The 27559-nt window shown below is 47.0% G+C and overlaps 2 protein-coding genes across 3 annotated transcripts; both read left to right on the forward strand.

Annotated features, from left to right (window-relative positions):
* Positions 1–1049: 1049 nt before the first annotated feature.
* On the forward strand, positions 1050–3534 carry ccnb2 (cyclin B2). The gene is made up of 8 exons (XM_062385818.1): positions 1050–1176; positions 1306–1422; positions 1995–2282; positions 2349–2507; positions 2578–2814; positions 2955–3095; positions 3180–3290; positions 3363–3534. Exons 1-8 carry the CDS (start codon positions 1150–1152, stop codon positions 3468–3470), a joined length of 1188 nt encoding a protein of 395 aa, XP_062241802.1. The 5' UTR covers positions 1050–1149; the 3' UTR covers positions 3471–3534.
* Positions 3535–5176: 1642 nt separating this feature from the next.
* LOC133951764 (CD82 antigen-like) lies at positions 5177–19954 on the forward strand. 2 transcript variants are annotated; one of them, XM_062385944.1, is made up of 9 exons: positions 5177–5276; positions 11672–11744; positions 13116–13188; positions 15466–15587; positions 16070–16144; positions 17495–17593; positions 18145–18318; positions 18402–18485; positions 18823–19954. In XM_062385944.1, the coding sequence occupies exons 2-9, from the start codon at positions 11682–11684 to the stop codon at positions 18898–18900; spliced, it is 768 nt and encodes a 255-aa protein (XP_062241928.1). In that variant the 5' UTR covers positions 5177–5276; positions 11672–11681; the 3' UTR covers positions 18901–19954. The 2 variants fall into 2 exon arrangements, with proteins under 2 accessions (XP_062241928.1, XP_062242011.1); XM_062386027.1 differs by having other exon boundaries at positions 5193–5276; positions 11677–11744.
* The last annotated feature ends 7605 nt before the right edge of the window (positions 19955–27559 follow it).

The following is a 27559-nucleotide window of genomic DNA, read 5'->3' on the forward strand; positions in this document are numbered from 1 at the left end:
GTCTGCCTGAGCTCTGGAGGTTGAGGGTTCAGTCTCTTCTCTGTCTCTGAGCTCTTCTGGACCCCGGCTCCAGATGTTGGACCTGATCTGCTGGAGCTTCTCCACCAGCCTCTCATGCTCTGACCACCACAGGGTTCACTTTGTATTTCACCTTCCACATCTGTTCTTTCAGTTCATGGTGCTTCTCCATCTTCTCATCCTTTCTCCTGATGTTAGCGTCCGCTGGGACTTGCACATCTGTCTCTGCTGCCATCGTCTGTTCTTTGTCCACATCTGTGTTGGCTAGCAGCTGTCTGTCCTGATGTCCCCCAGCCACTGGGTCCTGCGTCTCAGTGAACGCTGTCCCAGCATGCATCTCACCCCCTGACACCGAGTGTTGAGCTGTCCCAGCAGCATCTTGGTCTTCTGTGGTCTGGTTGGGCCCAGTGCTCAGGGCCGGTTCTCCTGCTGCCATGAGGAGGAGGTTGTAGGATCTGTGCCCATCCTACCAGCAGATGGAGAGACTGGTTCAGTGTCTTCCAGCTCATTGTTTGTTTTACTGGTTCATTCTCTTTGATAAGTGACACCTCCTTGTGTTTCACTGAAGTGTCTTGATGAACCAGCAGTAGACCAGAGAACCATCATCTGCTCAAACCAGAGCTCATCTTATATTTCATCAGCTGGACACAAACAATAGATGATAACAGAAGTTTGATTTGGATTGTCTGATCATTTCAGATTCTTAGCTCTAGTTGGATGAAACAAGTTTTCAGTCGAGTCGGAAACTTGAGATATTTCATATTTCCACACGTATGGAAAAAAGATTCGGGAAAATAATTTGATAATTGACGATGGAAATAAATTAAATTAAATTAAAAGCATAAATAGAAATTAATATATTGAAAGACAAATAAATGAGTTTTTAAGAAGTACAAAAATGAATTGATAATACATTTCATTATAAAGATCGCTAATGCTGGTGGCTGTCACATGACACTGTCGTCCAATGAGGAGCGAGCGGCCGAGAGCGTCGTCCAATCAGCTTGCACCGGGCGCTATTTGAAAGCAGCCCGGTTGTTTACCTGCACGCTTTCTCGTGTCAGTGGATCTGGTCGGTTGTTGTCGTTGAATCTGAGCAAGTCCCTGTCTGTAGTTTTTACCGTCAGTACCATGTCGTCAGTGGAGCTCCGAGCTGCGGTGAGTGTTCCTCCGGGTCGTCTCTTCACCGGAAGTGTCCGGTAGAACCGACTCGTCCGTGGTGGTAACGTTTCTAACGCTTCTTCTTTTGTCTTCCCTCCCGGTTCCGCTGCCGGTGCCGCTGAGCAGCTGTCCGCCGCGGACAACCCTCTGAAGACGGGTAAACCCTCCGCAGCAGTGGGGCCCCGGAGGAGAGGGGCGCTCGGGGAGATCACCAACTTCCCCGGGGACAACGTCACCACGAAGGTGAGGAGTCACGGACACTGTCCCCGGAGACACTCCGGACATGTCCACCTTTTTATAAAGCGTTAAACTGCGAAGCTCAAAGGCTAATGCTAACTGGGCTAACACGACAAGCCTGTTAGCACAGCCCTGCTAGCCACCAGCAGCTAGCTCCCTGATGCTAACCCTTTAAAACCCTGATGGTTTCAAAATTAAACTAATAACACACAGACCATTACACCACCACGTGGTTCAGACATTAAACATGTGATCTACACACGTGTTCACCAGGGAACTCACTCAGTCACGTTAGCTTCTCTGCAAATGTTTGCTAACTGGAGCTAGCTGTCCTGCACACGGCCCTGCGGCCACCAGGGGGCCCCCCAGAGCCAGATGACCAAACTTTACTCTTTTAACGAAAATGTGATCATTCAAACGCATCGTTATTGTGACGTGGCCAGCGTGTGTGACGTGACTTCTCCCCTACAACGTGTGAGCTGCAGCACAGACGAAGGTTCACAGACACAAACGTGTCAATCAAGTTCACACAAGTTAAATTGTTAATTTGCCCAAGTGACGTTTCCTTGTCTCATCAGAGGATGGGAGCAGCCAAAGCTTCAGCCAAACCCTCCTGTGCTGTGAAAGCCAAACCTGCCGTGGTCCGGCCGGCTCCTCTGGTTCAGGTCCAAGCCTCCGCACACCCTGCCCCCCCCCCAGCCCCAGAGGACCCGGCGGACGTGTCCATGAAGGAGGTGCAGGAGCTCTGCCGCTCTTTCTCCGAGCAGCTGCTCTCCGTGCAGGACGTGGACGAGCAGGACTCAGATCAGCCGCAGCTCTGCTCACAATACGTCAAAGATATCTACAAGTACCTGCACGTCCTGGAGGTGAGTCCTGCTCGCCCCCCCGCTGCTCTCTCTCTCTGTGCGGTGCATTAAAGCTTCTCTCCACAGGTGGAGCAGGCGGTCCAGGCGAACTACATGCAGGGCTACGAGATCACTGAGCGCATGCGTGCTCTGCTCATCGACTGGCTGGTCCAGGTTCACTCCAGGTTCCAGCTGCTGCAGGAGACTCTGTACCTCACGGTCGCCGTCCTGGATCGTTTTCTGCAGGTAGGAGCCGTGGAGCTCTGCTTCCTCCTGGGGATCTGATCCCAGGGTTAAACGTTCTGTTGTGCTGCAGGTCCAGCCCGTCTCTCGCAGGAAGCTGCAGCTCGTCGGCGTGACCTCCATGCTGGTGGCCTGTAAATATGAGGAGATGTTCGCTCCAGAGGTCGGAGACTTTGCCTACATCACAGATAACGCTTTCACAAAGTCTCAGATCCTGGAGATGGAGCAGCTGATTCTGAGGCGCCTCAACTTCCAGCTGGGCCGTCCTCTCCCTCTGCACTTCCTCCGACGGGCGTCCAAGGTGGCGCAGGTGAGCAACACCACACGGAACCGTTTGATACCAAGTCTCTGAGATGTGTTCACAGAACCATGAGAAGGTCTGCTCATGAATGATGGGGCTCAGTTGATAACGGATCTGTGTGAACTGAGTGGAGACGTTGTTTGTCTCAGGCTGACGTGGAGGGCCACACTCTGGCCAAGTACCTGATGGAGCTGACCCTCCTGGACTACGACATGGTGCACTACCGTCCCTCTGAGGTGGCGGCTGCCGCTCTGTGTCTCTCCCAGCTGCTGCTCGAGGGGCTGACGTGGGTGAGTCCTCCACCGACCGGGTCCTGGTTCGTCTCTCTGCTGCTGAATCCAAACGGTTTGACTCTTCTTCTCTCTCCACGTCAGTCTCCTGCCCAGCAGCTCTACTCCACGTACGACGAGGTCCACCTGAAGCCCGTCATGCAGCACATCGCCAAAAACGTGGTGACCGTCAACGAAGGGAAAACCAAGTTCCAGGTGAGTCGTCTGAGAAGCGGTTTGGAATCTGTGTGAAAGCTGGAGTCTGACATGAACCTCGTTTCTCTGCAGGCCGTGAAGACCAAGTTCTCGAGCAGCAAACTGCTGAAGATCAGCCTCATTCCTCAGCTGAAGTCCTCGACCATCAAGACCCTGGCCGCTCCGCTGCTCAACCCTTGAGGACAGCGTGCACTTTATTTTAGTTTCATGTTTCAGATTTTAATAAAATGTTTTTATAATTTTTTTTAACTGCAACGTTTGTTCAGAGTTTTTGCCACGAAGCTTCTCGACGGTTGGTTGTGTTCTTCATCAATGTGTGAAGTTGAGCCTTTTGAGGTTCTGAGATGATCCCGGACTTCAGGAAACTGTCTCTAAACCATCTGGAGGACCTGTCCCTCCTGAGGACGTCCTTCCCTGCTTGGTACGGGTGGTCTCCTCCGGATGTTTGGTGGCCTGAACGTTTCTTCACTCAGCCGCGTCTCTGGAAGTCTTTATTTCTCCAGGATGACTTTGGACTGAGCAGGAATCTGGAGCTTCCAACCCACCGTTCATGTTTCTACCTCAGAGGACCTTTTCTGACTGGACCTTGGTCTGTCCAAAGCCAGAAGATGTCTTTTTCAATTTGTGCAATATCATTCTCTTGTTGGAATAAATCTTAATTTAAGTAATTGAATAACGAGTTGTTTTTTATGGTGAACACTGAGAAGTAAACATTATTTAACCTGGTTCAGCTCTTGAAGTTAAGTGCTATCAGACCTTTAACTATTTGCTGACTTTCCTAATATAAGGATTTATCAGGTGTTGAATAGTAAACACTTAAACCAATTAAATGACTTCTTCACACTAAAATACAGTAATTTGAATATTGTATCAAGTGTTTTGTATAACCAGGACTTTATTTGATTGACATGTGCATCAGTTTAATGTAAGGTGATTTCAATAACTTTATATTTAATATCTGCATTAATTGATCTGTAACTGTTCATTAGATAATATCTATTTTCTACAAAGTGATTCCACTGAACAAATATAGTAAAGTAAGTTATTTCCCAGTAAAATGTTGTAATTGAAACTAGCATGAGATGAAATCAAACTTGAGTACCTGAAAACTCTCAGTACTCGAGTAAATGGGTTAGGGTTAGTGAGGCTGTCAGTAGATAAATGAATCAGGGGCCACAGTGATGTGATGTAAACCTGTGAGGTCAATGCACACACAGACACACACACACACACAGTCTCTAATCCTGGGATCTCGCTCAGATTGACCTCTGACCTTTGCATCATCACTGAGACAATCGGACATTAAGCTGAGGAGACGAGGCGTCAACGTGTTCACGACACTCGAGGCTGCAGAATAAAACCATTTAACTGGTGTGTGTGTGTGTGTGTGTGGAGTACTGTACTGTCCTCAGACTGACCTCACTGCCTCCACCACACAATTCACTGACACAGATCACTGACACAGCTCACTGACACACCACCGCACAACTGTTACATCTGAAAACCTCTCAGGCTCCAAACAGATCATTTCTATTTTCTAAAACACTTTCACATGAAGAACCCTGGTTATTAAAAACAAAAGTACTTCAGAGAATCGAGTAGTTTGAACTGGAACGTTCCTCTGAGGGAATCTCAAATTCAGAAAACATTTATCAGAATTATCATTTTTTTATTTCTTATTTATTTATCTACTATTTGAAGGATGTGACTCATATTTATACTTCCACTACTACAAGTAAGAATAATACAACCAACTATTTTATTTTACTTTCATCGAAAACTACAGAAGAATAAAACTTAAATCCAGAATAAAAACAAAGAAGAAAATAAATCTGATTCTGAGAAGAAGAGGGAGGAGTCAGACCGGGAGGAGGAGCCCCCCCAACCCCTGTCTCTCTCTCTCACACACGCACAGACACACACAGACTCATACTCAGCTGCAGCTGCTCCGCAATTCTTCACCGCAACGTCACCGCAGAAAAACACGTAAGTAAGGAACCGCTGCGTTAAAATTATAAAGCTGTCGTGTTTACCGCACGTGCTGCGTGACTCCTGAACACGAGGTGCGCGTGTGTGCGCGTGTGTGATTGACACACAGCGAGTTGAGTGGGAACAGAAAGTGAAGGTGATCGGTTCAGATCCCCTGCTTCAGCTTCACGTCATCAACACGTTTCACATGAAAGTGTTCGAGTGAATCTGAGCTTCATCCAGAGCGACTCGACCGAAACCAGCGTCATACTGGGAACCATCAGGAACCAGTATCCACAAGGACCAGCATTATGATTATGTCCTGAGTTAAGGTTGTGGGTTCAAAGCGGAAGATCGAAACCAGTCCTGATGGTTTTTATATCAACATATGTAGAACTCTGTCCACGTTCCCATCAAACTCATAGATTTATGGGTTCTAAGGTTCTAACGTTCTAAGGTTCTCACAGGACGTTAAAGTCTAAACTCTCTGTTTCCAGCTGAGGATCAGATTCTAGTTTGCTATGTGTTGATGTGTTGGTGTGTTGGTATGTTAGTGTGTTGGTGTGTTGATGAAATGGTGGGTTGGTGTGTTGGTATGATAGTGTGTTGGTGTGTTGGTGTGTTGGTGTGTTGATGTGTTGATGTGTTGATGTGTTGTTGTTTAGGTGTGTTGATTTGTTGGTGTGTTGATGTGTTGATGTGTTGTTGTGTAGGTGTGTTGATTTGTTGGTGTGTTGATTTGTAGGTGTTTTGATGTGTTGATGTGTTGTTGTGTTGTTGTGTTGCTCTGTGCGCTGCAGGGAGCTGAGCTCTCTGAGCCACCGTCCATGTTCCAGTTTGTGTTACACATGGAAATGTGGGTCAGAGCTTTTCTCTCTTTTGGGTTCATGCTGATGTTGATGCCCAGCCCCCCCCCCCCCCCCCCCCCCCCCCCCTCGCTGATTCTCCATGGTCTCCTCACCATGCGAGGCCCTAAGTCAGGCTTCATGACCCTGATGACCTTTCCACGCTGCAGAGTGGGGTGGAGGTGCTGCTGGTTGTCAGGCTCCTCACTGGGAACCAGTTAGTCTGCATTCTGAGAGTCTGAGTGTGGAAGTGAGTCATGAAGCTCCAGTCCAGAACCGGTTCACCCTGTCGGGGGGGGGGGAGGCCCTGGAGCTAATTATGGGTTTCCTCAGGTTGGAGCAGCTCGTGTTTCTGCTGCACAACAAACTGCAGAAGGTTCTGAACCCTCAAGTCCTCATGAGCTGAGACAAACGGAACCTGAACCACACCAGTCTGTGGATCCTGGTTCCACATCCAGATGTTTGTACCACGCCGAGTTTCTGTCCAGACCAGTTTCAGGTTGAGATTCAAGCAGCAGCAGGAAGTCGTTGGACTGATGCTCTCTGGGAAGTGGAGTTCCTTCACTCGCTCTCTGGTTCATCTGGGTGCTGCTCCACCTGGTTCCAGGGTTCTCTCAAAGGTCCTCGTAGAAGAGGAACAAGCAAACATTCACTCAAACATCTGATTGTTCCTTCAGGAACACTGATGAACTGAACCTGGAGAGTTGTGTCACAGTCCAAGTGATTGTGTTAATGTTCGTCTGAGTGAGGTTTTTCTGGACTCACGTAGTGTCAGTGCTCTGTATGGAGCTGCTCTGTATGGAGCTGCTCTGTATGGAGCTGCTCTGTATGGAGCTGCTCTGTATAGACCTGTTCTTGTCTTGATGACACTTAAAGAACTCAAAGTTCAGTTCGCTGTGATTCACTCAGTCACACACACACATTCACACTTTGGTCATGTGTGTGAGAATGAACAGGAAGTGAAAGTGACTGTTTGATTGACACTTTATGTTTCTAATGAAACATTATGGATGAGGCCTGAAAGCGTCATGTCCCGCCTCCTGCGGCTCTACAGGCTCCGCCCCTCCCCTCAATGTTCCCACATGTTCCTGTTGGCGTGAACGAGTCAGACCCGACAACCTGTAGTTGCTGCTGCACAAACACCCACTACACAACATGTCCACACAACGTTCTACAGAGGTCATGTCTGACGGCTCATTAGTGATGAGAGAGACAAAGTGAACCAGTTGTGTGTGAATCCCAGGATTCAAACATTCACGTGATGATTTAAAGAACTCATTATGATTCGGTCTTTGTAATGTGATTACTTTTTCCAGGTACTTATAATTTGAAAGATCACAACATCATTACTAGTTTCATCTCTGATCTGATTGGTTTATTCCTCTGGGCGTTGTTGTCGTGTGTGTGTTGATTCTGTGCAGGTGACGTGTGTTTGTATCCACACTTGTTGTATCTGCTCCTGAAGCGTTGTGTTACACTGAGTGTCCGGTGTCTCCCTCGGTGTGAGAAGCTGCAGCTCGCTGTGGGTCCAGTTTCCATCTTTTGTTGAAGATGTGTGTGAAGGCCTTTGTTGTGTTGTTGAGTTGGTGAGTGGTAGCCAGTGAGAAGCCGGGGGCGGAGCCAGTGAGGAGCCGGGGGCGGAGCCAGTGTGGAAACATCAGTATTCACACAGAACAGAATCCTGATGAAATCCAAACGTGTCCTGGTTCACACATGAACGTCCTCTGGAGACAACACGGAGGAGCTCAGTGTGTGAAGCAGCTTTACAGTCACAAGCACTTCCACATGCTCAGATGAAGACACACCTGTTGTTAGCTTCACTGTGGTTCGTGGAAGTTGTGCGTTGGTTGTTCTGGTGCGAGAGACGAGGAGGACGTCTACTTCAGGAGACACAGTGTCCGTCTGAGACACGAGAGTCCAACCCAGAAGGGAAATGTTATTTCATTCTCTTTAGAGAAGTGAGAGGGTCCAGGTGCAGGTCCAGGTCCAGGTCCAGGTTCAGGTGCAGGTTTAGGTCCAGGTCCTGAGTACCGGGGCCCCTCAGGGATGCGTACTCAGCCCCCTCCTGTACTCCCTGTACATGCAGGACTTAGTGGCAACACACAGTTCAAACCTCATCCTGAAGTTTGCAGACGACACCACCGTCCTGGGTCTCATCTCCAACCACGATGAGCCCGCCTACAGAGATGAGGTCAGAGGCTTGGAGACATGGTGCCAAGAGAACAACCTGTGTCTCAACGTCTGCACGACCAAGGAGATGACCGTGGACTTCAGGAAGCTGCAGGGGGGGGGGGGAGTCACGGTCCGTTACACATCGATGGAGCTGTAGTGGAGAGAGTCTCCGAGTTCAAGTTCCTCGGTGTGTTCATCACGGATGACGTGTGTGTGTCTGTGTGTGTGTGTGTTCTGAGGACAGGAGCTTTCTGTCCCTCGTCTCTTCTCAGTTGTGACGTTGTGTCATGAACTCGCTGCAGATTAGAACGTTGTGTGTTCTTTGTGTGTTCTTTGTGTGTCCTGTGACCTGCTGCTCAGTTTCTAATCAGACTCTGGATCTGCCTCCGTTCAGCAGAATGATTGAAACACGATGTGAATTCCTCTGAGGCTCTTTGAGTCCTCAACAGAAAGCTCACGGGTAGAAGCTCCAGAGCTCTGAAGGGGACGTTGAGTAGTTTCTTATAGAGCGTCACAGTGAGCGTTTACTTCCAGAGCAGCTACATCCCATAATCCACTGTGAATGAGCTTCTACGTGAATTTAACCTGCTTGTTAATATAGTGTTGTAATAAACTCTGGTTTCTGTCGATAGAGTTTCTCCAGAGTCGGTCACACATGTAGAGCAGAGCCAGAGGGTTTCTGAGATCCACTGATGTTTCACTTTCCTTCTGAGGCCCAAAGACGAGCAGCTCCAGAGAAACAGAGAGTCTCTCTCTCTCTTTGTCTCTGTCTCCCTCTCTCTCTTTCTCTCTCTCTCTGTGTCTCTCCCCCCCCCCCCCCCCCCACAGGGTTGTAACACTAACCCACATAAAGTGGGTCTGACACACGGCTTCACTGCCATGAGGAAATACACCGAGCCAGGAGGCCAAGTTTCACCCAGATTCTCCTAGATTAACTGGAGAGGAGGAGAGAAGGAGGAGAAGGGAGGAGAGAAGGAGGAGAGGGGAGGAGAGAAGGAGGAGAAGGAGAAGGAGGAGAAGGAGGAGAAAAGGAGGAGAGGGGAGGAGAAGGGAGGAGAGAAGGAGGAGAAGGGAGGAGAGAAGGAGGACGGGAGGAGAGAAGGAGGAGAAGGAGGAGGAGGAGAAGGGAGGAGAGAAGGAGGAGAGGGGAGGAGGGAAGGAGGAGGGAAGGAGGAGAGAAGGAGGAGAGAAGGAGGAGAGGGGAGGAGAGAAGGAGGAGAAGGGAGGAGAGAAGGAGGACGGGAGGAGAGAAGGAGAAGAAGGAGAAGAAGGAGAAGGAGGAGAAGGAGGAGAGGGAGGAGGAGGAGAAGGGAGGAGAGAAGGAGGAGAGGGGAGGAGGGAAGGAGGAGGGAAGGAGGAGAGAAGGAGGAGAGAAGGAGGAGAAGGGAGGAGAGAAGGAGGACGGGAGAAGGAGAAGGAGGAGAAGGGAGGAGAGAAGGAGGAGAGGGGAGGAGAGGGGAGGAGAGAAGGAGGAGAAGGGAGGAGAGAAGGAGGAGAAGGAGGAGAAGGAGGAGAAGGAGGAGAGAAGGAGGAGAGGGGAGGAGAAGGGAGGATAGAAGGAGGAGAAGGGAGGAGAGAAGGAGGAGAGAAGGAGGACGGGAGCGGAGAAGGAGGAGGAGGAGAAGGAGGAGAAGGGAGGAGAGAAGGAGGAGAGGGGAGGAGAGAAGGAGGAGAAGGGAGGAGAGAAGGAGGAGAGGGGAGGAGAGAAGGAGGAGAAGGGAGGAGAGAAGGAGGAGAAGGGAAGAGAGGGGAGGAGGGAAGGAGGAGAGAAGGAGGAGAGAAGGAGGAGAGGGGAGGAGAGAAGGAGGAGAGGGGAGGAGAGAAGGAGGAGAGGGGAGGAGAGAAGGAGGAGAGAAGGAGGAGAAGGGAGGAGAGAAGGAGGAGAAGGGAGGAGAGAAGGAGGAGAAGGAGGAGAAGGAGAAGGAGGAGAAGGAGGAGAGAAGGAGGAGAGGGGAGGAGAAGGGAGGAGAGAAGGAGGAGAAGGGAGGAGAGAAGGAGGAGAGAAGGAGGACGGGAGCGGAGAAGGAGGAGGAGGAGAAGGGAGGAGAGAAGGAGGAGAGGGGAGGAGGGAAGGAGGAGAGAAGGAGGAGAAGGGAGGAGAGAAGGAGGAGAGGGGAGGAGAGAAGGAGGAGAGAAGGAGGAGAGGGGAGGAGAAGGGAGGAGAGAAGGAGGAGAAGGGAGGAGAGAAGGAGGAGAGGGGAGGAGAGAAGGAGGAGAGAAGGAGGAGAGGGGAGGAGAAGGGAGGAGAGAAGGAGGAGAAGGGAGGAGGGAAGGAGGAGAGAAGGAGGAGAAGGGAGGAGAGAAGGAGGAGAGGGGAGGAGAGAAGGAGGAGAGAAGGAGGAGAGGGGAGGAGAAGGGAGGAGAGAAGGAGGAGAAGGGAGGAGAGGGGAGGAGGAGAGAAGGAGAGAAGGAGGAGAGGGGAGGAGAGGAGGAGAGAAGGAGGAGAGAAGGAGGAGAGGGGAGGAGAGAAGGAGGAGAACGAGGGAAGGAGGAGGGAAGGAGGAGAGGGGAGGAGAGAAGGAGGAGAACGAGGGAAGGAGGAGAGAAGGAGGAGAGGGGAGGAGAAGGGAGGAGAGAAGGAGGAGAGGGGAGGAGGGAAGGAGGAGAGAAGGAGGAGAAGGGAGGAGAGAAGGAGGAGAGGGGAGGAGAGAAGGAGGAGAGAAGGAGGAGAGGGGAGGAGAAGGGAGGAGAGAAGGAGGAGAAGGGAGGAGAGGGGAGGAGGAGAGAAGGAGAGAAGGAGGAGAGGGGAGGAGAGGAGGAGAGAAGGAGGAGAGAAGGAGGAGAGGGGAGGAGAGAAGGAGGAGAACGAGGGAAGGAGGAGGGAAGGAGGAGAGGAGAGGAGAAAGGAGGAGAAGGAGGAGCCTCAGGGTTCTGAGCTCTGAAGGGAAGGACAGGTCTTCTGTTCTCTACTTGTTTTGTCATTTGCTTCATTCTGTGCTACTTGTGGAAACATGTAATATTAATCGAGTTATATTCATAAAATAAATACTTTGAGTGTGTAGATATATATTTTTCGTTTTTTAGGTCAAACCTAATTAGGGAATGTGGTTCAATTAGTGCATTTTCACTTTGATTCAAAGAAGCTCTGACTCAGACAGGGCTTACTGTTTCCTTTTGTTTCATATATTCATAATAAACGTTGTCTGGCCGTTGATCTGAGAGGTTTTACCCCCCCCCCCCCAGGACTGGTGTGTGGGTGTAATCCTCCAGATTGGACTCCAGACCCGATCACCATCCTCCAGAGCAGATTAGCAGCAGAGCTCCTGGTTCTCGGAGCATCTGTCACTGGTTGAGCTCAAGCTCGTCCTCAGAGCAGATCTGGGTTCAGACTCAAACCCCCGGGGTGTCAGGGCCTCTGTCCGTGTGTGCGCTGACCGTCTGTTTCCTGTGCTGCAGATCAGGCATCATGGGGAAAGGCTGCGTGAAGGCGACCAAGTACTTCCTGTTCCTCTTCAACCTCATCTTCTTCGTGAGTATTTTACTTTCACCAGAGACTCACGAGAATCTCGTCTCCAGTGATGTCATGTTCATCATGACATCACTGATTGTGTGACATCACTGATCATATGACATCACATGATTGATCAGATCAGCCATTCTCCAATCAGGTCTTTGACCTGATTGGACCTGAACTTTGACCAATCAGGTCAAAGTTCATCTGGAGAAAAACTCTGAAGTAATATTCACAGTTTGGTGAAAATACGTTGTGCACAGACACACACACACACACAATGACAGACACACACACACACACACACACAAAGACACACACGCACACAGACACACACACACACACACACACAAACACACACGCACACAGACACACACACACATTCACACACATAGACGCACACGCACACAGACACACACACACAAAGACACACAGACACACACACACACACAGACACACACACACAGACACACACACACAGACACACAGCTCCACGTCAGCTGATTGTTCAGTTTGTGAGTTTTAATTAAAGTGCAGATGAAGAGTTGGTTACCACGGTGACACTTGTGTCTCTAAGCTGACAGATGAACACTGTGTGTGTGTGTGTGTGTGTGTGTGTGTGTGTGTGTGTGTGTGTGTGTGTGTGTGTGTGTGTGTGTGTGTGTGTGTGTGTGTGTGTGTGTGCGTGTGCGTCTATGTGTGTGTGTGTGTGTCTGTCAGTGTGTGTGTGTGTGTGTGTCAGTAGATTGATCAGGGACATGAACACATGAAGGTGATCCAGCTGCTGAGCCTCTCTTAATGGTTGACTTGTGTGTGTGTGTCTGTCAGTGTGTGTGTGTGTGTGTGTGTGTGTCAGTAGATTGATCAGGGACATGAACACATGAAGGTGATCCAGCTGCTGAGCCTCTCTTAATGGTTGACTTGTGTGTGTGTGTCTGTCAGTGTGTGTGTGTGTGTGTGTGTGTGTGTCAGTAGATTGATCAGGGACATGAACACATGAAGGTGATCCAGCTGCTGAGCCTCTCTTAATGGTTGACTTGTGTGTGTGTGTCTGTCAGTGTGTGTGTGTGTGTGTGTGTGTGTCAGTAGATTGATCAGGGACATGAACACATGAAGGTGATCCAGCTGCTGAGCCTCTCTTAATGGTTGACTTGTGTGTGTGTGTCTGTCAGTGTGTGTGTGTGTGTGTGTGTCAGTAGATTGATCAGGAACATGAACACATGAAGGTGATCCAGCTGCTGAGCCTCTCTTAATGGTTGACTTGTGTGTGTGTGTCTGTCAGTGTGTGTGTGTGTGTGTGTGTGTGTCAGTAGATTGATCAGGGACATGAACACATGAAGGTGATCCAGCTGCTGAGCCTCTCTTAATGGTTGACTTGTGTGTTTCCAGCTGTTCGGTGTCGTCCTCATGGGCTTCGGCCTCTGGCTGCTTCTGGACAATCAGAGCTTCATCGTCCTGCTCAGTAAGTCTCTTCATCACGTGGTGCCTCCTCTTCCAGATGTTGATCCAGTGACTTCTCTCATTTCACTTCGTGTCTCTGAGCTGAAGACCAGTTCAAACCCTTCAGACTCTGTCCTGACGGAGCCGCTCACGAGCACTGAAGCAGAAACACAAGAATCCAAACAGAGACTGGATCTCACTGTTTCCACTGGAACCTTCCAAAACACGTGATTAACCAGGAGAACAGTGTGTCTGTGTGTGTGTGTGTTTTATATATGAGATATCGATTTATTCATGTTTCCTGACACGTTCCTCACATGTTCTGCAGGTTCTGTATGTGAGAACTAATATCCGAGTCAGTGTCTCTGGACATTTTCCTTTTTAATTATTGGAAAGAGTCGGACCTGGACAATCTGCTGCTGCCTCACGGGACAAACACCAACTACACAACACGGGACAAACACCAACTACACAACATGTCCTCACAATGATTTCTGGACATTTTATAGAATTCATGTCTGGAGCTTGAAACCATAGAGTGAAGAGAAGCAGCTGGTTCCTGCTCCTCCTCGTGATCGATGGGTTTTCAGGTCTGAGGTGTCTCAGTCACGGTGGATCTCCTCCTGGACCCTTGTTGTGGTTTTGGAAGCAGACTCTCCTGAGGGACTGGAGAACATCTGTCTCCAGAACGTTTCCAGCTCTTCTTTAACAGCTGGCAGTTGCTTTCCTCTGTGTTCCTCTGAAGTCAGTGGTTCCACCTGAACCTCCAGATCTTCATCTTCACACTTCTCTCATTAACTGAACAGCTCCAGACTTAATATGAGATCTGAGTTTCTTTCTAAATGAAACAATTAGAAAAATGTGAGTAATGTTTTCATAGTATAAACTAGAGATGAACTTTAATTATTATTAGATCAGGTTTCTTTTTATTTCTTCAGAATTAGTTCATCCACATGGAAACATTTTAATATGAGAGCATTGTTTTAATCTTCACTTCTTATTTTACAGTAAAACTACATTTGATGTATTTTATAAACATAACTGGATTTTAACATTTCAATGATTTTAACATTTCAGTAAAGATGAACTTTAGTTTGTTGGAGAGAGAAAAAGAAAAGATGAAGAAGAGAAAGAGACGAGAAGCACGGAGACGCAGAAATATAGAGACATAGAGCGAGTGTAACGGAGACGTGTGTGTGTCTGTGTGTGGTTGTGTGTTTGCTGGGAACAGTGAGCGTCACTGAGGACATTTGTCCGCCGTCCTCTGCAGGTGTCCTCCCCTCAGACACTGGGCTCTTTCTGCTCCGTCCAGCATCAGCATGCATCACATCAGCCCAGTGCGCTCACTGCCTTCCTCATCACCACAGACTCACACAGACTCACACAGACACTCACACAGACACACACACAGACACAGACACAGATGCAGTCACACGGAGCGTTGAAGTACAGTGCACAGTTTAGCTTTGTGTCTGAACATGAACGAGACGTATTGAAGGAGGCGTCGTCTGTTGTGTGATGGTCACATGATCTCAGTGTGTGATTGGTCGAGCTGCAGCATGTGAGTGATGACATCAGCCTGAAGCTGTGACTCTGAAGCTGAGTCACAGCGAGAGTCAAACACTGAGCAGCACAGACACGTCAGTAGAGACCTTCTCCGTCCTGTTGGTCAGTGGATCACAGACAGTCCTCGTCACTAGAGGCTGTGTCAGGAGAACCACACCTGGAGTTGTGTTGTGTTTTATTGTGTGTCTGTCATCATCTTGTGTTTGTTTTCAACATGTTTGACCATGAAGAGGAAAACCTCAAATTGATGATCAGAAACTTGAAGGTCCTCTGACGTGTGTTAATAATGAGAGTGTTCAGCAGGTCAGGTGTAGCTCCATTAGATCAGATTAGATTCAACTTTATTGTCACTGCACAGTAAAAGTTCTTATACAACGAAATGCAGAGTATTGTGCGTATATGAAATGTAAATAAATAAGATATGTAAAGTAGCAATTATATATTGAATAATGCAGTATTAACAAGTATTGCATGATATAATAACTTTAAGCAAGATAAATGTATTAAAATATATAGATATGAATATACCATAGGCAGGATAATACAGTAGTAAAAAAAAGTGACAGTGTGGTGCAAGTGTTCAAATGTTCAGTGGTTGGAGGAGGGTGTGTGGCCGGGGGTTTGTATATGTTGTGCACATGAGTGTGAAGTGTGTGTGTGGTCTGTATTTGTATTGATGTTGTGTTAACAAGGTGGTTGAGGTTGTGACGTCTGGTGGTTTGTTCCTCGGCAGACGACTCCCCCGCGGTGAAGGTGGCCTGCTACCTCCTGATCGGAGCCGGAGCTTTCTCCTTGCTCATGGGCTTCCTCGGCTGCTTGGGCGCCGTGTACGAGATCCGCTGCCTGCTCGGCCTGGTGAGTGAGGAGTTACACAGGTTCGATACCAGCGGGCAGAGCGTCCACTCAGTGACCAGCGTCCACTCCTGAGGAACAACCGACATCTACTCAGTATTAATAATGTTTATTATTAAGATCTGCACCAAACTGCACATGAATCCATCAGAACTGATGATATTCATGGAGATTCATGGAGTGTTCCTGCGTGTTCATGTGGTCGAGGATGGAACTGACACCTGGACCAGATTAGAACACGTTACCAGCACAGATACACTCCAGGTGCTGTGGTTTCACTGGTCAGGAAGTGAAGATGGTTTCATCTGATTTTATATATATATGAAAGCTTCGTGTGGAAATGAGCCAGTTTCATGATGAAGGAACCCGTGAGTCACTGAGGTGTTCACACACATGCACACACACATGCACACACACACAGACACACACACACACACACACAGCTGTACATGTTGAACTGAGTCCAGATGTCTCCTCCTCCTCAGTACTTCACCTGCCTCCTGCTGATCCTTCTGGCTCAGATCGCCGCCGGCGCCCTCATCTACTTCCAGAAGGACTCGGTGAGTGACATCACTTCCTCTTCACTAGTCCTCCATCTTGTCTCTGGACAGAACCTCAACACCTGTCGGTCCCACCTGGAAGCAGGTGACCGGGAACATCTGGAATGTGGAGGTTTGCAGCTGCTTTGTTTGCTGATTGGCTGCTGAGTCCGCCCAGGATGTGTTGTAACATGCCGTGTGTGTGTGTGTGTGTGTGTGTGTGTGTGTGTGTGTGTGTGTGCGTGTGTGTGTGCGTGTGCGTGTGCATGTGTGACTCTTTTCTTCTTCTTGAGCTCTAATGACGAGCTGACGTTTGGTTCCTGTGAAGGAAGAGTTTTACTCGACAGCGTTAGGCTCAGCATCGCCCCCTGGTGTCCGTCTCTTCACCCTTCAGCCTCTCATTTTATATAAATACAACAAAGATATAAAAACCATAAGATATTACCAATAATGATTGTGGCCAAGAATTCAGGATCACGATATTATTATGACATTTCTTGAAAGTATCTTTTCTGTTTTATGAAACACAACACGTCCCCGGGTCGTTCTTGTTCCACTTCCTTTACCTGAAGGAATCAGCTCTGATATGTTCTCCATGTCTGGAGTTTGCTTTATGAGCGAGGAGCCGAGCTGCTCAGTAGAGAAGGTTTATGGAAGTCAAGTGGAGAAGCTGCAGTTCATCCAACACGTGGTTCCTCACTCACTCGTCTCCTGGTGAGTCTCTGGCCCATCTCCAGTGAAACATGGTTTTGGAGGAAGATGCTTGAAGATCTCAGATCAGCTGCAGGTCCGTGCACGAAGCATCTTCATAGAAGGACACGCAGGAGAATCAGAGGAATTCTGACTCTGTTCATCTGGACGTCGCTCTGAAGATATCAAATAAATCTGGATTCTCAACATTCAGCTGCGAAGCCAAGATTTAAACTGATGTTGACTCCACGTGTCCTGAGGACTCGTCTGTCTCCGGCTCGACCAGAGGACGGATGAGAAGCTGCTTTGCACCGAGTGAGAGGAGACACGTCCAGCTGCCTCTGTCCAGACTCACTGCTTCTCTACACAATAAACAAACTACAATTATTATAAACATGAATGAGCTCTTAGGGAGGACGTCTCTGTTCTTGATGCTAAGCAAACTATGCTAAGCTAGCCCGGCGTCCTCCGGCTGACAGTGGGATCATCTCACACATCTCCTCCTCTAGATGACCTCATTGTGTTCTTTATGTTCATTTGAGACGCACAAATCTCCACAAAGAAGCGAAAACACACAACAAATCACAACCACACAATGACCATCCAGGAAATCGGATGAATCTTCAGAATCAGTTTTTATCTGTTTGGTTTGTTTTAACGCCTTCACGTGTTTTATTCCAGTTAAACGTGGAAATGTCCAAGATCGTGTCCAAGGTTCTGGACAACTACCCCGGGAACAACTCCAGCACGGAGCAGGCGTGGGACTTCATCCAGTGGAGCGTGAGTCTGAAGCCTCCACAGCTTCTCCTCTGATGAGAGAAGGCTTTATCAACCTGAAACTTTCTACAACTCAAATGTTTGAGTTTTTAGCTAAAACCAATAATTATTTGTTCCTTTGTTCTGGAGCAGCGAGCGACTTCATTCTGTTTGTTTCAAGCTGCTGAGAATTTAAAATCAAGTGTTCTCACTTGTTTCTGCAGAACTCGGAGTTCAGGAGTTTAGAGGTTTTTGTAGTTTCCAGTCACAGACTTGAGTTTAATTGATTCTCTGTGACGTGTCTCTATATTCTCATATTGTTCAGGTTAGCTTTGTGCAAAATGAAAAATATATATTTGAGTTTTAAGTGAAAAATTTAATTAAACCGCTGCAGAAATGTTGTGGTCACTTTTTATTTCTTGAGTTTAAAGAAACACACTTTGTGGTTTGACTGTTTTTCTGGAACTTGATGCCGAGTCCTTCAGCTTCTGGATCCACGGAGCTCTGTGGTCCTGAGAGCTGCTCCCTCAGACCCTGGTGTGCTGCTGTGACGGTGTGTGTCTGTCTGTGTGTAGATGGAGTGCTGTGGCTGGAACGCTCATCTGGACTGGAACGACAACCCGGTGATCGTCAACAGCTCCCAGCTGCTGTTCCCCTGCTCCTGCCAGAACGTCTCGCTGGCAGCAGGCAACTTCTCCGGCTCCGGGTTCTGTGAGGCCCCGACGCCCGACTGGCCCGTCTACGACGCGGTGAGCAGCGCCTCCTCTTCTTCTCCCAGGTCCCCCCCCCTCGCTCGGCTCTTCACTCGTTCCTCTGCTCCTGTCTCCTTCAGGGCTGTGCTGCCAGTGTGGAGAGCTGGCTCCTCACCAACATCGGCGTAGTGCTGGGGATCTGCCTGGCGGTGGCGCTCATCGAGGTACGCTGACGTCATGTGTCTTCTGCAGCTTCTGTGTCTGATGGTTTAATGAAGCCTGCTGAAAGCCTGCAGCGCCTCCTGCTGGCAAGGGGCTGCAACTGCAAGGAAATAGAATTGACTCAAGAAATACAATTTAAAAAAAAAAAACAGGAACTTTGAGTGTGTTTACAAATGTAAAATGTGATGAAACTGACATTAGACCTGAGAGGATTTAATTAAATTGAATTATATTTAATATTAAGTACGATATTTCTTTAGTTTACAGCTTTGTGAAATGTTTCAAACTAGTATAAAGTGTTTGTTAAAAAGTGTGTGACCTTTGACCTGTGTGTTGCAGCTGCTGGGGATGGTCTTGTCCATGTGCCTGTGCAGGAACGTTCACAGGGAGGATTACACCAAAGTGCCAAAGTTCTGAAGCTGCAACAAGAACGAGGCAGAACCCATAACGAGAGTTCCACCTTATTATCAGTGAGAGATTCGGTCTAAATGTAAAATAATGTGTTTTCTTCTTCCTCTTTCGAGGCACTGCCATCTTTTATTTTTTAAATTGGTCTTTGCAGCACTTTAGAGATTTTGAGGTTTTGAAGTTTGGATCAGAGAGCGAAGCTGAAACGTTTGTGAAGTTTGTGATCGGAGGAACACGAGGAGAACATGTGGTTGAGGGGGGGGGGGTGGTGAAAGGAGGAAGAGTGAAATATGATGTTTCTCCTCATGCTCAGATCTTTTATTCTGTGTTTCTCTGTCAGTTCAGTTTTAGTTTCCAGAAAACAAGAGAATTCACGTTTGTCGAGACAGAATCTTTTAGGGGCGTCTGATTTGGACATTTGGAGAATCGACATGTTCTTTTTTAAATACATGATTTTGAAATGTTTTTAGTATTTTGTATATATAATTTTTATTCATGATTTCTTTGTGGTTTTTAACCAAAGAAGAAACAAACACCTCCCAGGCTTTTCATTAGCAGCTGGTTTCTCCCTGAACGTTTTATGTTTAATCATTTTAATCATCAGGGTTGTTCTGGAAATAATAGAAATAATGAGGTACTAAACACTGATACTTGTTTTCTAGAAGTATCGCTCTCAGTTTACAGTCAGCAAAAGTACGATATTTATTTTGAAGTTACTGTAGATTTATGGTTGTGTATAATCCCACATTTTTCCTCTTCACTACTTTCTGTGAAAAATTCAAATCTCTGCAACTAGTAGTTTAGGAGCGAATTGAATATTCTTGAAAACAAAATTAGTTTATATAAAAAGCTCCCTTTTGGAATAAAGTTTTAACATTCAGACGAGATGTTGTTTTTATTAAAATGTTTTCTTTGTACAGTCTGTATGAAAACGTCCCATTAACCTTTAACCTCTAAGATTGAAAGGTTTGTAACTCGGGGGATTCGTGGGACTGCAGCTGGATTAGTACGTGTGCTCACTACATTTATTATATTTCATTTTCACAATAAACTGATGTCAGAAGTTTGTTGTTTGTCTGTTTTTTTAAATGTATGACTGCATAATGTTTACTTCCTGTTGACTGAAGGCTCAAATACAACATAGTAGGAAAAAGACAAAGTAAGAAAAGCTTCTCAGATTAGAATCATAAATTTGAGATAAAAAATAAAACATTACCACTTGGAGGGCAGTGTAACTACAAACCTCATGCTTGAATTTTGAATGTGTCCAAAGAAAAGTGGAAACTGATGAAGAACAATGACAAACTATTTAACCAAGTTTTAAAGTTTCAGAATTAAAGTTGAGTCGAAATATGTTTTAAGAAATAATGGTTTGATGAGGTAATGACAGCAGCTTCACATGATTGACAGCTGAGACTGACTCCTGATTGGTCTGAGGCTACTACACAGATTCACAAGATGGCGCCCTTCGTAGTGGAGGAAGATGTGTCGTCCATCTTGATTCTCAGTCTATGGATCAAACTGGTTACTGGCAGCTAAAGAAAAACGTAAAGTTCCTCTCTGCTGATTGGACAACACATCTGACACGCCCACCAAATGAGAGCATATGAGCCTGGAAGTGTGACGACATCATCCGAGGAAACATGTTCAACCTGGAAACTGAAGCTAAATGTAAAGATACTTCACATGATCTTCATCATCACTGAGGAAACCCAGTGGCTCTGAGCTGGTGGAGCCTCCTGATGTGTGATGGTTTCCTGCTGCTGCTGGTTTCACTGGGAGCATGAAGTCTGAGCCGCTGCAGGTCCCTGAGGTCCAAGCTGTTGATCTGTGATGCAGCAGGGAGACGTCCCTCAGGACAGAAGCTGTGGACATCAGAGGGACCTTCCATGGAGAAGGTGCTGAGCGGGGGGCTCCCTCCTCTTCATGGCGTCCCAGGGAACAGGGAGGTTGTGTCCTCCGCTCTGAAGCCTGAAGACGACACTGAGTCCAGAACCTGTGACCTCCAGCACCAGGGGGACATGTTCAGATAATGAGAACATATCAATGTCATGATGTTAATAAGAATCATGATTGAAACGTGTAACTGTGGGTTTCTGTCGGGTTCCCAACCCACTTTATTGTGAAAGTCTTGAGGAGGAAGTGTCTTTCCGTGTCCGCCTCTGATTGGATGATTGCTTTCCTTGTTGTGTATAAATAAGTTGCTGGGTTCCTCTGGACGGATCTGAAGTTCTCTGATTCAGACGTGTCGTGTGACACGAGTCGTCTCCTGGGTCGTGTCACTTTACACGCCTGTTACCATGGAACCCTGTAACAGGCGTGTAAAGTGACACCAGTGAAAACAAAAGTGATGTGATTGTGTGTTTGTTTCTGACTCGAGCTTCAGCGCCTTCATGTTCCTGAAGGATCCTCCTGTGACTGAACCTGTGGATTTAAATGTGGAGGAAACATCTGGATCCGAGTGCGACGGCCGCTCTGGTCCTCGGACTCCTTCTGTCACATCTGGTCGGAGAAGGTAACACGTGGAAATACATGTTGTTATGAACTGAACCTAATAATTAGCAACCGGGGAAAGATTGACACACAAGAACTATCATTGTGTTACAGATGTTGTGTTTTCCTCTGTGTCCTCAGAGTCGTTTCAGTTTCCTCTGAACACACACAAGCCTTGTTGAGCTGAGCTGGTGTGAGTGTGTTGACTCTTTGTTGTGTAGATGAAAAATCATCTTTGAAACGATTCACTTTTCAAAGTTTTATTCCAAAATGTGAAGAACTGACAGGTCCAGTAAAAATCTGTGAAGTTTGAAGCTCTTCCTCTAAAGAACAGTCGCCATCTTAAATACCCACAATCCATCTGAACAAGTCACGTGATCCTTCCTCAATACAGGAGCTAAAATAATAATAACTTTATTCATACAGCAGCTTTCAACAGGTGGTCTAGTGGCAGGAACTTGGACTAAGGGCAGAGAAGGTCTCTGGTTCGTCTCTGGTTTGACTCCACGGAGAGACAACAAAAGACGAACCTGGATTGATCTGTCCAAAAATCCCAGAGTCTCCCTACCCTGTCTAGTGCCCCTGAGCAAGGCACCTTACTCCCCCAACATCTGCTCCCCGAGCGCCGTACATGGTCGCTCACTGCTCTGTGTGTCCTGCACCAGATGGGTCAAAAGCAGAGGTTCCATTTCCCTACCTGCATGAGTGTGTCTGTGTTTGGGACTAATACATGCATCTTAATCTTAATCTTAACAAAGGGAACTGGAACACAGTGGTTTTATACAACCAGGGCAGTTTGACCTTTGACCTTTGGAGTCGAATCACTTCATCTTCAGGTCAAAACTCGTAATGTGAAGAAATCGATCAGGCCCCCCCCCCCCCGCTGTGTTCAGAACAACCTGGGGTCATGTGACCTTGGACCATCAGATGGAACCAGTTCCTACTGAATCTGAAGAACTCCCCTCGAGGGAGATCCAAGCCAATCACAACATGTCTGAGCCAGTGGGCGTCGCCAGCACCGAGCTGACAGACCAATGGCTGTCGGGGTTCTGACCATGTGACCTCCTGTGTGTCCAGGCAGTGTAGTGAAGGTGCTGTGTCAGCCCGGGGAGCGGGTCACCCTCCCCTGTCCGTACCACTATGAGGACGAGGGGGACGTCCCCCAGCTGTCGGTGCAGTGGAGGAGTCCACTCAACCAGCTGCTGTGTCACTACATCAAACACAAAACCTTCAGGAACTGCACCCCCGGCTACACCATCCGCTACACCCCCCGCGCCATCGCCCTGACCGTGCAGCACGTGAGCATGGACGACTTCGGGCTCCACGTCTGCTCCGTGGGGAAACCACACGAGTTCCGGGACTCGAGCATCGAACTGCTGAGGACCACAGGTGAGTGACACAGGTGGGGGGGCGGGGGCGGGGCCTAATGCCACTGAGCTGACAGGACACGTCTCTCTCTCCAGGGTCAGTGACATCAGAGCCAAAGAACACAGGACGTCATTCAGGTGTGTTGACACACACACACAAAGACACACACAAACACACACAAACAGACAGAGAGACACAGACACTAACTAACACACAGACACACAAAGTTACAGACAGACAGACACACACACACACAGACACACACAGACACACACGCACACACACGAACAGACAGACACAAACAAAGACAGACACAGACAGACAGACACACACACACAAACAGACACAAACACAAACACAGACAGACAGACACAAACACACAGACAGACATACACACACAGACACACAGACAGACAGACACACACACACACACACACAAACAGACACAAACACAAACACAAACACAGACAGACAGACACAAACACACAGACAGACAGACACACACAGACAGACAGACACACAAAGACAGACAGACACACACAAACACACAGACAGACACACACACAAACACACAGACACACACGCACACACACGAACAGACAGACACAAACAAAGACAGACACAGACAGACAGACACACACACAAACAGACACAAACACAAACACAGACAGACAGACACAAACACACAGACAGACAGACACACACAGACACACAGACAGACAGACAGACACACACACACACACAAACAGACACAAACACACAGACAGACAGACACACACAAACACACAGACAGACAGACACACACAAACACACAGACAGACAGACACACACAAACACACAGACAGACAGACACACACAAACACACAGACAGACAGACACACACAAACACACAGACAGACAGACACACACAGACAGACAGACACACACACACACACACAAACAGACACAAACACAAACACAGACAGACAGACACAGACAGACAGACAGACAGACACACACAAACACACAGACAGACAGACACACACAAACACACAGACAGACAAACACACAGACAGACACACACACACACAAACAGACACAAACACACAGACAGACAGACACACACAAACACACAGACAGACAGACACACACAAACACACAGACAGACAGACACACACAAACACACAGACAGACAGACACACACAAACACACAGACAGACAGACACACACAAACACACAGACAGACAGACACACACAAACACACAGACAGACAGACACACACAGACACACAGACAGACAGACAGACACACACACACACACACAAACAGACACAAACACACAGACAGACAGACACACACAAACACACAGACAGACAGACACACACAAACACACAGACAGACAGACGGATACTTTATGATACGATTGGAAACAGACACGATTCAGTAAGATGTGAAACTTTTTATAATAATCGAGACGATTCAATAAGTTTCCTGTGGTTTTGTCTTTCAGGTCCCAGATGGACTTTTCTTCTCCTCCTCACTTTGTCCCTGTTTGTCTTCATGTAGGAGACAAATTGGTTTTATTCATTGAGTTAATATTAAACTTTATCAAACTACAGAATCAGTTAATGGAAAAAACTGTAAAACTATAGAGAGCTCAAAATTAAAGCTGCTGTGAAACACGTGGTTGTGTTGTTTATGAGTCTGTTGTAGTGTGAGTGTGTGTGTTTTATTTTCTGTATTGTCGGTCAAAAGGATCTTAAATATGAGCTATGCACAAGGTGTAAAAATTAAGAATTGAAGATAAACGATGGGAAACATAAAACCAATTTGAAAATCACATCAGACGACATTAAGGCAGAAATATCAGAATGAACACGTTACAGATGAGACTTTTGAATATATTATAACTTTATTTATAAAGCTTAGTGTGAATTAACCACGTCATATTATATTCTTATGACTTCATTACATAAGATATATATATTAAATAACTTCACCTTTTAATTTGTTTTCTGTCAAATTCAGTTTCATATATTTTGTTAAACAGCAGCACAGGCTGTAGTTCACACGCTGTCCACTCGGTGGCGCCATAGTGACAACCTGCAGTAAACAGACATCAGCTGAAAAGAGTTCTGTTTTTGAACAGCAGGAGAAACTGATGTTCACCAGGTTTTATTTAAGTGTCCAGTGAGAATTCATTTATTAATCTATTAAAATCCAAACTGAAAGCCACCATAGATTCTCCTGCAGCCTTGGACAGGACGGATGAATATGATATCAAATGACATTATTATAATCATTGACTGAAGAGTGTGAGGACAGTGGAACCTGTTCTCTCTCTGACTGATGCGTTATGAAAAGCAGTGTTCAACCGTCCAAGCACCAGAGTGTGGAGATCAAATATGTCTGTGTCTGAATTACTGTGGAGTAGAGGTCAAATACAAATACTTGAGTAATTCCCAGTCCCTTGAGCACAGTTACTTCCCATCAGTGTAAAGCTTCTTATTTGTATCTCCCAAGATTAAAAAACCATAAAGAACTAGATGTGCAACAACAGGAGGTCTTTGTTCTGAAGGTTCTGCTCAAAAGAGAAATCGTGTTTAGGCAGGTTCCAGAGAGGAGCCGCTCACAGGCTGGAGATGAAGAAGATGAAGATGAAGAAGACTCCTGGCCTTTGATGGTTGGAGCCTGTTCCTCTCAGTTCATCTGCTCACGGCCTCGAATGCCCCGTGATGTTCCTCATGTCAACAACAGGATGTGACGTGAGGACGCTGCCGGAGCTGTAAGTGAAACCTCATGTTGTATACACAGAGCTGCTCAGCCCTATGGAGCAGCTGCACACGTCAGGTCAGACGAGGAGACGCTGACTGTTCCAGAGTCAGATTCCCTTTGTTGAACGGGGGTGTGGTCTGTGAGCGGCTGTGTCCTGATGTGAACCTGCAGGACGTATAGATGCTGCCCCCCCCCCCCCCCCTCCTGCTGAGAGACTCACAAAGAACCAGCTTCTACTTCTGGACTGAGCAGGAGAGAAGCTGGAGAAGCTCATGAACACATTACTGTGATGGAAATAATGATGTAATGTAATAATTATGAATTTATACTATAACACTTTGTATTGATCACAGCACACACACACACACACACACTCACTCACTCTCTCTCTAGTTTATCTATGGAGCCGAACACACTGTATTATCTTTGGGATGTTTCCACTCAAACTGAATTCTGCTGGATTCAACCACAGGACGTTGTTGTTTCTCTTCCCCCCCGCTGCTGTGTGAGGTGTCAGGGATCTGAGCTCAGTAATCTTCCACAGCCCTGAACACCGAGGACACCGAGGACACCGAGGTCATGTCCTCACGAGCGTTCAGAGGAATGTGTACAGAGGGGGGGAGGGTAAAGATTAAATGTACATATACAGTTGGTTGCTTCTTCACAGACAAGAAGATAAAATACCATCAAAAACTAGCCATGACTTTCTTCAACTAACATTGTGTTTCTCTGATTCTTCCATTGTTTCCATAAAAACATGAGTTTATTGTCACTGTGACATTTACTGAAAAGTTCCTTCATCACCATGAAAACACAATAAGTGGATTTTAGCTCACACACAACACTCACACAATGCTAAAAACAGTCCACACACACAAATAATCCAACTATTGACCTGATACTATTGACACTTCATTTCAACCATGATGTTTACATCAGCTTCTAATGAACATTCCACATCAAACAGTGTGTAGTGCTTTAAATCAATCACTTGTTGTGAGTCTCTCAGATGTTAACAAGGATCAACTTCCTGTTCTCAACTCAACACCAGTCAAACAGAAACGTAGTGATCGGTGATGAAGCTCAGTCCCATGTGAGGATCCTCTCCAGGACACACACACACACATGCTGAAGGAACTAAACACAACAACACAACAACAGGATTCACCACATGAGAAGAAGAAACGGTTTTTAATGTTGGAGATTTTTGATCCTTTCATTTCTCGATGGCCCAGAAACAAGTGGAGCAGCAGCATGTGAGGAATGTTCTGACTCTCCTCATACACGTCTGTGGGGGAAACACACAAAGCACATGTAGAAACATCTGCAACAGCTGCAACAACAACAGCATGGCCCTGCCCCATGTCTGGTTACATGACTCCATCACATGAAGATCATGGAGCAGCAGAGGGAGGAACAGCAGGAAGAGCCGAGCGCTCAAGGACCTTTGTGTTCAGTCTGAGCTCCGAGGACTCACAAGAAACTGGTGAAAGGTTCTGAGGTAGACAAAGATCAGGAGGACGTCTCAGCTGCTGTGAGTCCAGGTGGACGTGTGAAGCTCCACTGGGAGTCAGACCTTCCTGAAGAGACGAGTAGAAACAAGAGCATCTCAGAAACACTCACTCACAGTCAGGCAGTGAGATTTTAAATGTATTTAGTGACTTTCAATAAACATCCCATAGTTTCCTGAGGATCCATGAAGACCTGGTGCCAGTGAGGCCAGTTCCACTTGGTGGTTTGTCCAGACCTTCATTTGTCCTGGTGCTGGTGTTGTGAAGATCTCATCCTCTCATTCACTCATTCACTCATTCACTCATTCTCTCATTCACTCATTCACTCATTCACTCATTCTCTCATTCACTCATTCACTCATTCTCTCATTCACTCATTCTCTCATTCTCTCATTCACTCATTCACTCATTCTCTCATTCAATCATTCTCTCATTCACTCATTCACTCATTCTCAAAAGGAAAAAACACTTTTGTAAACAGTAATTTTCTGGATTATGAAGAAAAACAAGAACAAAGTCTTTCTGTGGAAAATCCCTTAATAA

This window comes from Platichthys flesus, chromosome 1, assembly GCF_949316205.1.
Source record: "Platichthys flesus chromosome 1, fPlaFle2.1, whole genome shotgun sequence".
Classification (NCBI taxonomy): domain Eukaryota; kingdom Metazoa; phylum Chordata; class Actinopteri; order Pleuronectiformes; family Pleuronectidae; genus Platichthys; species Platichthys flesus.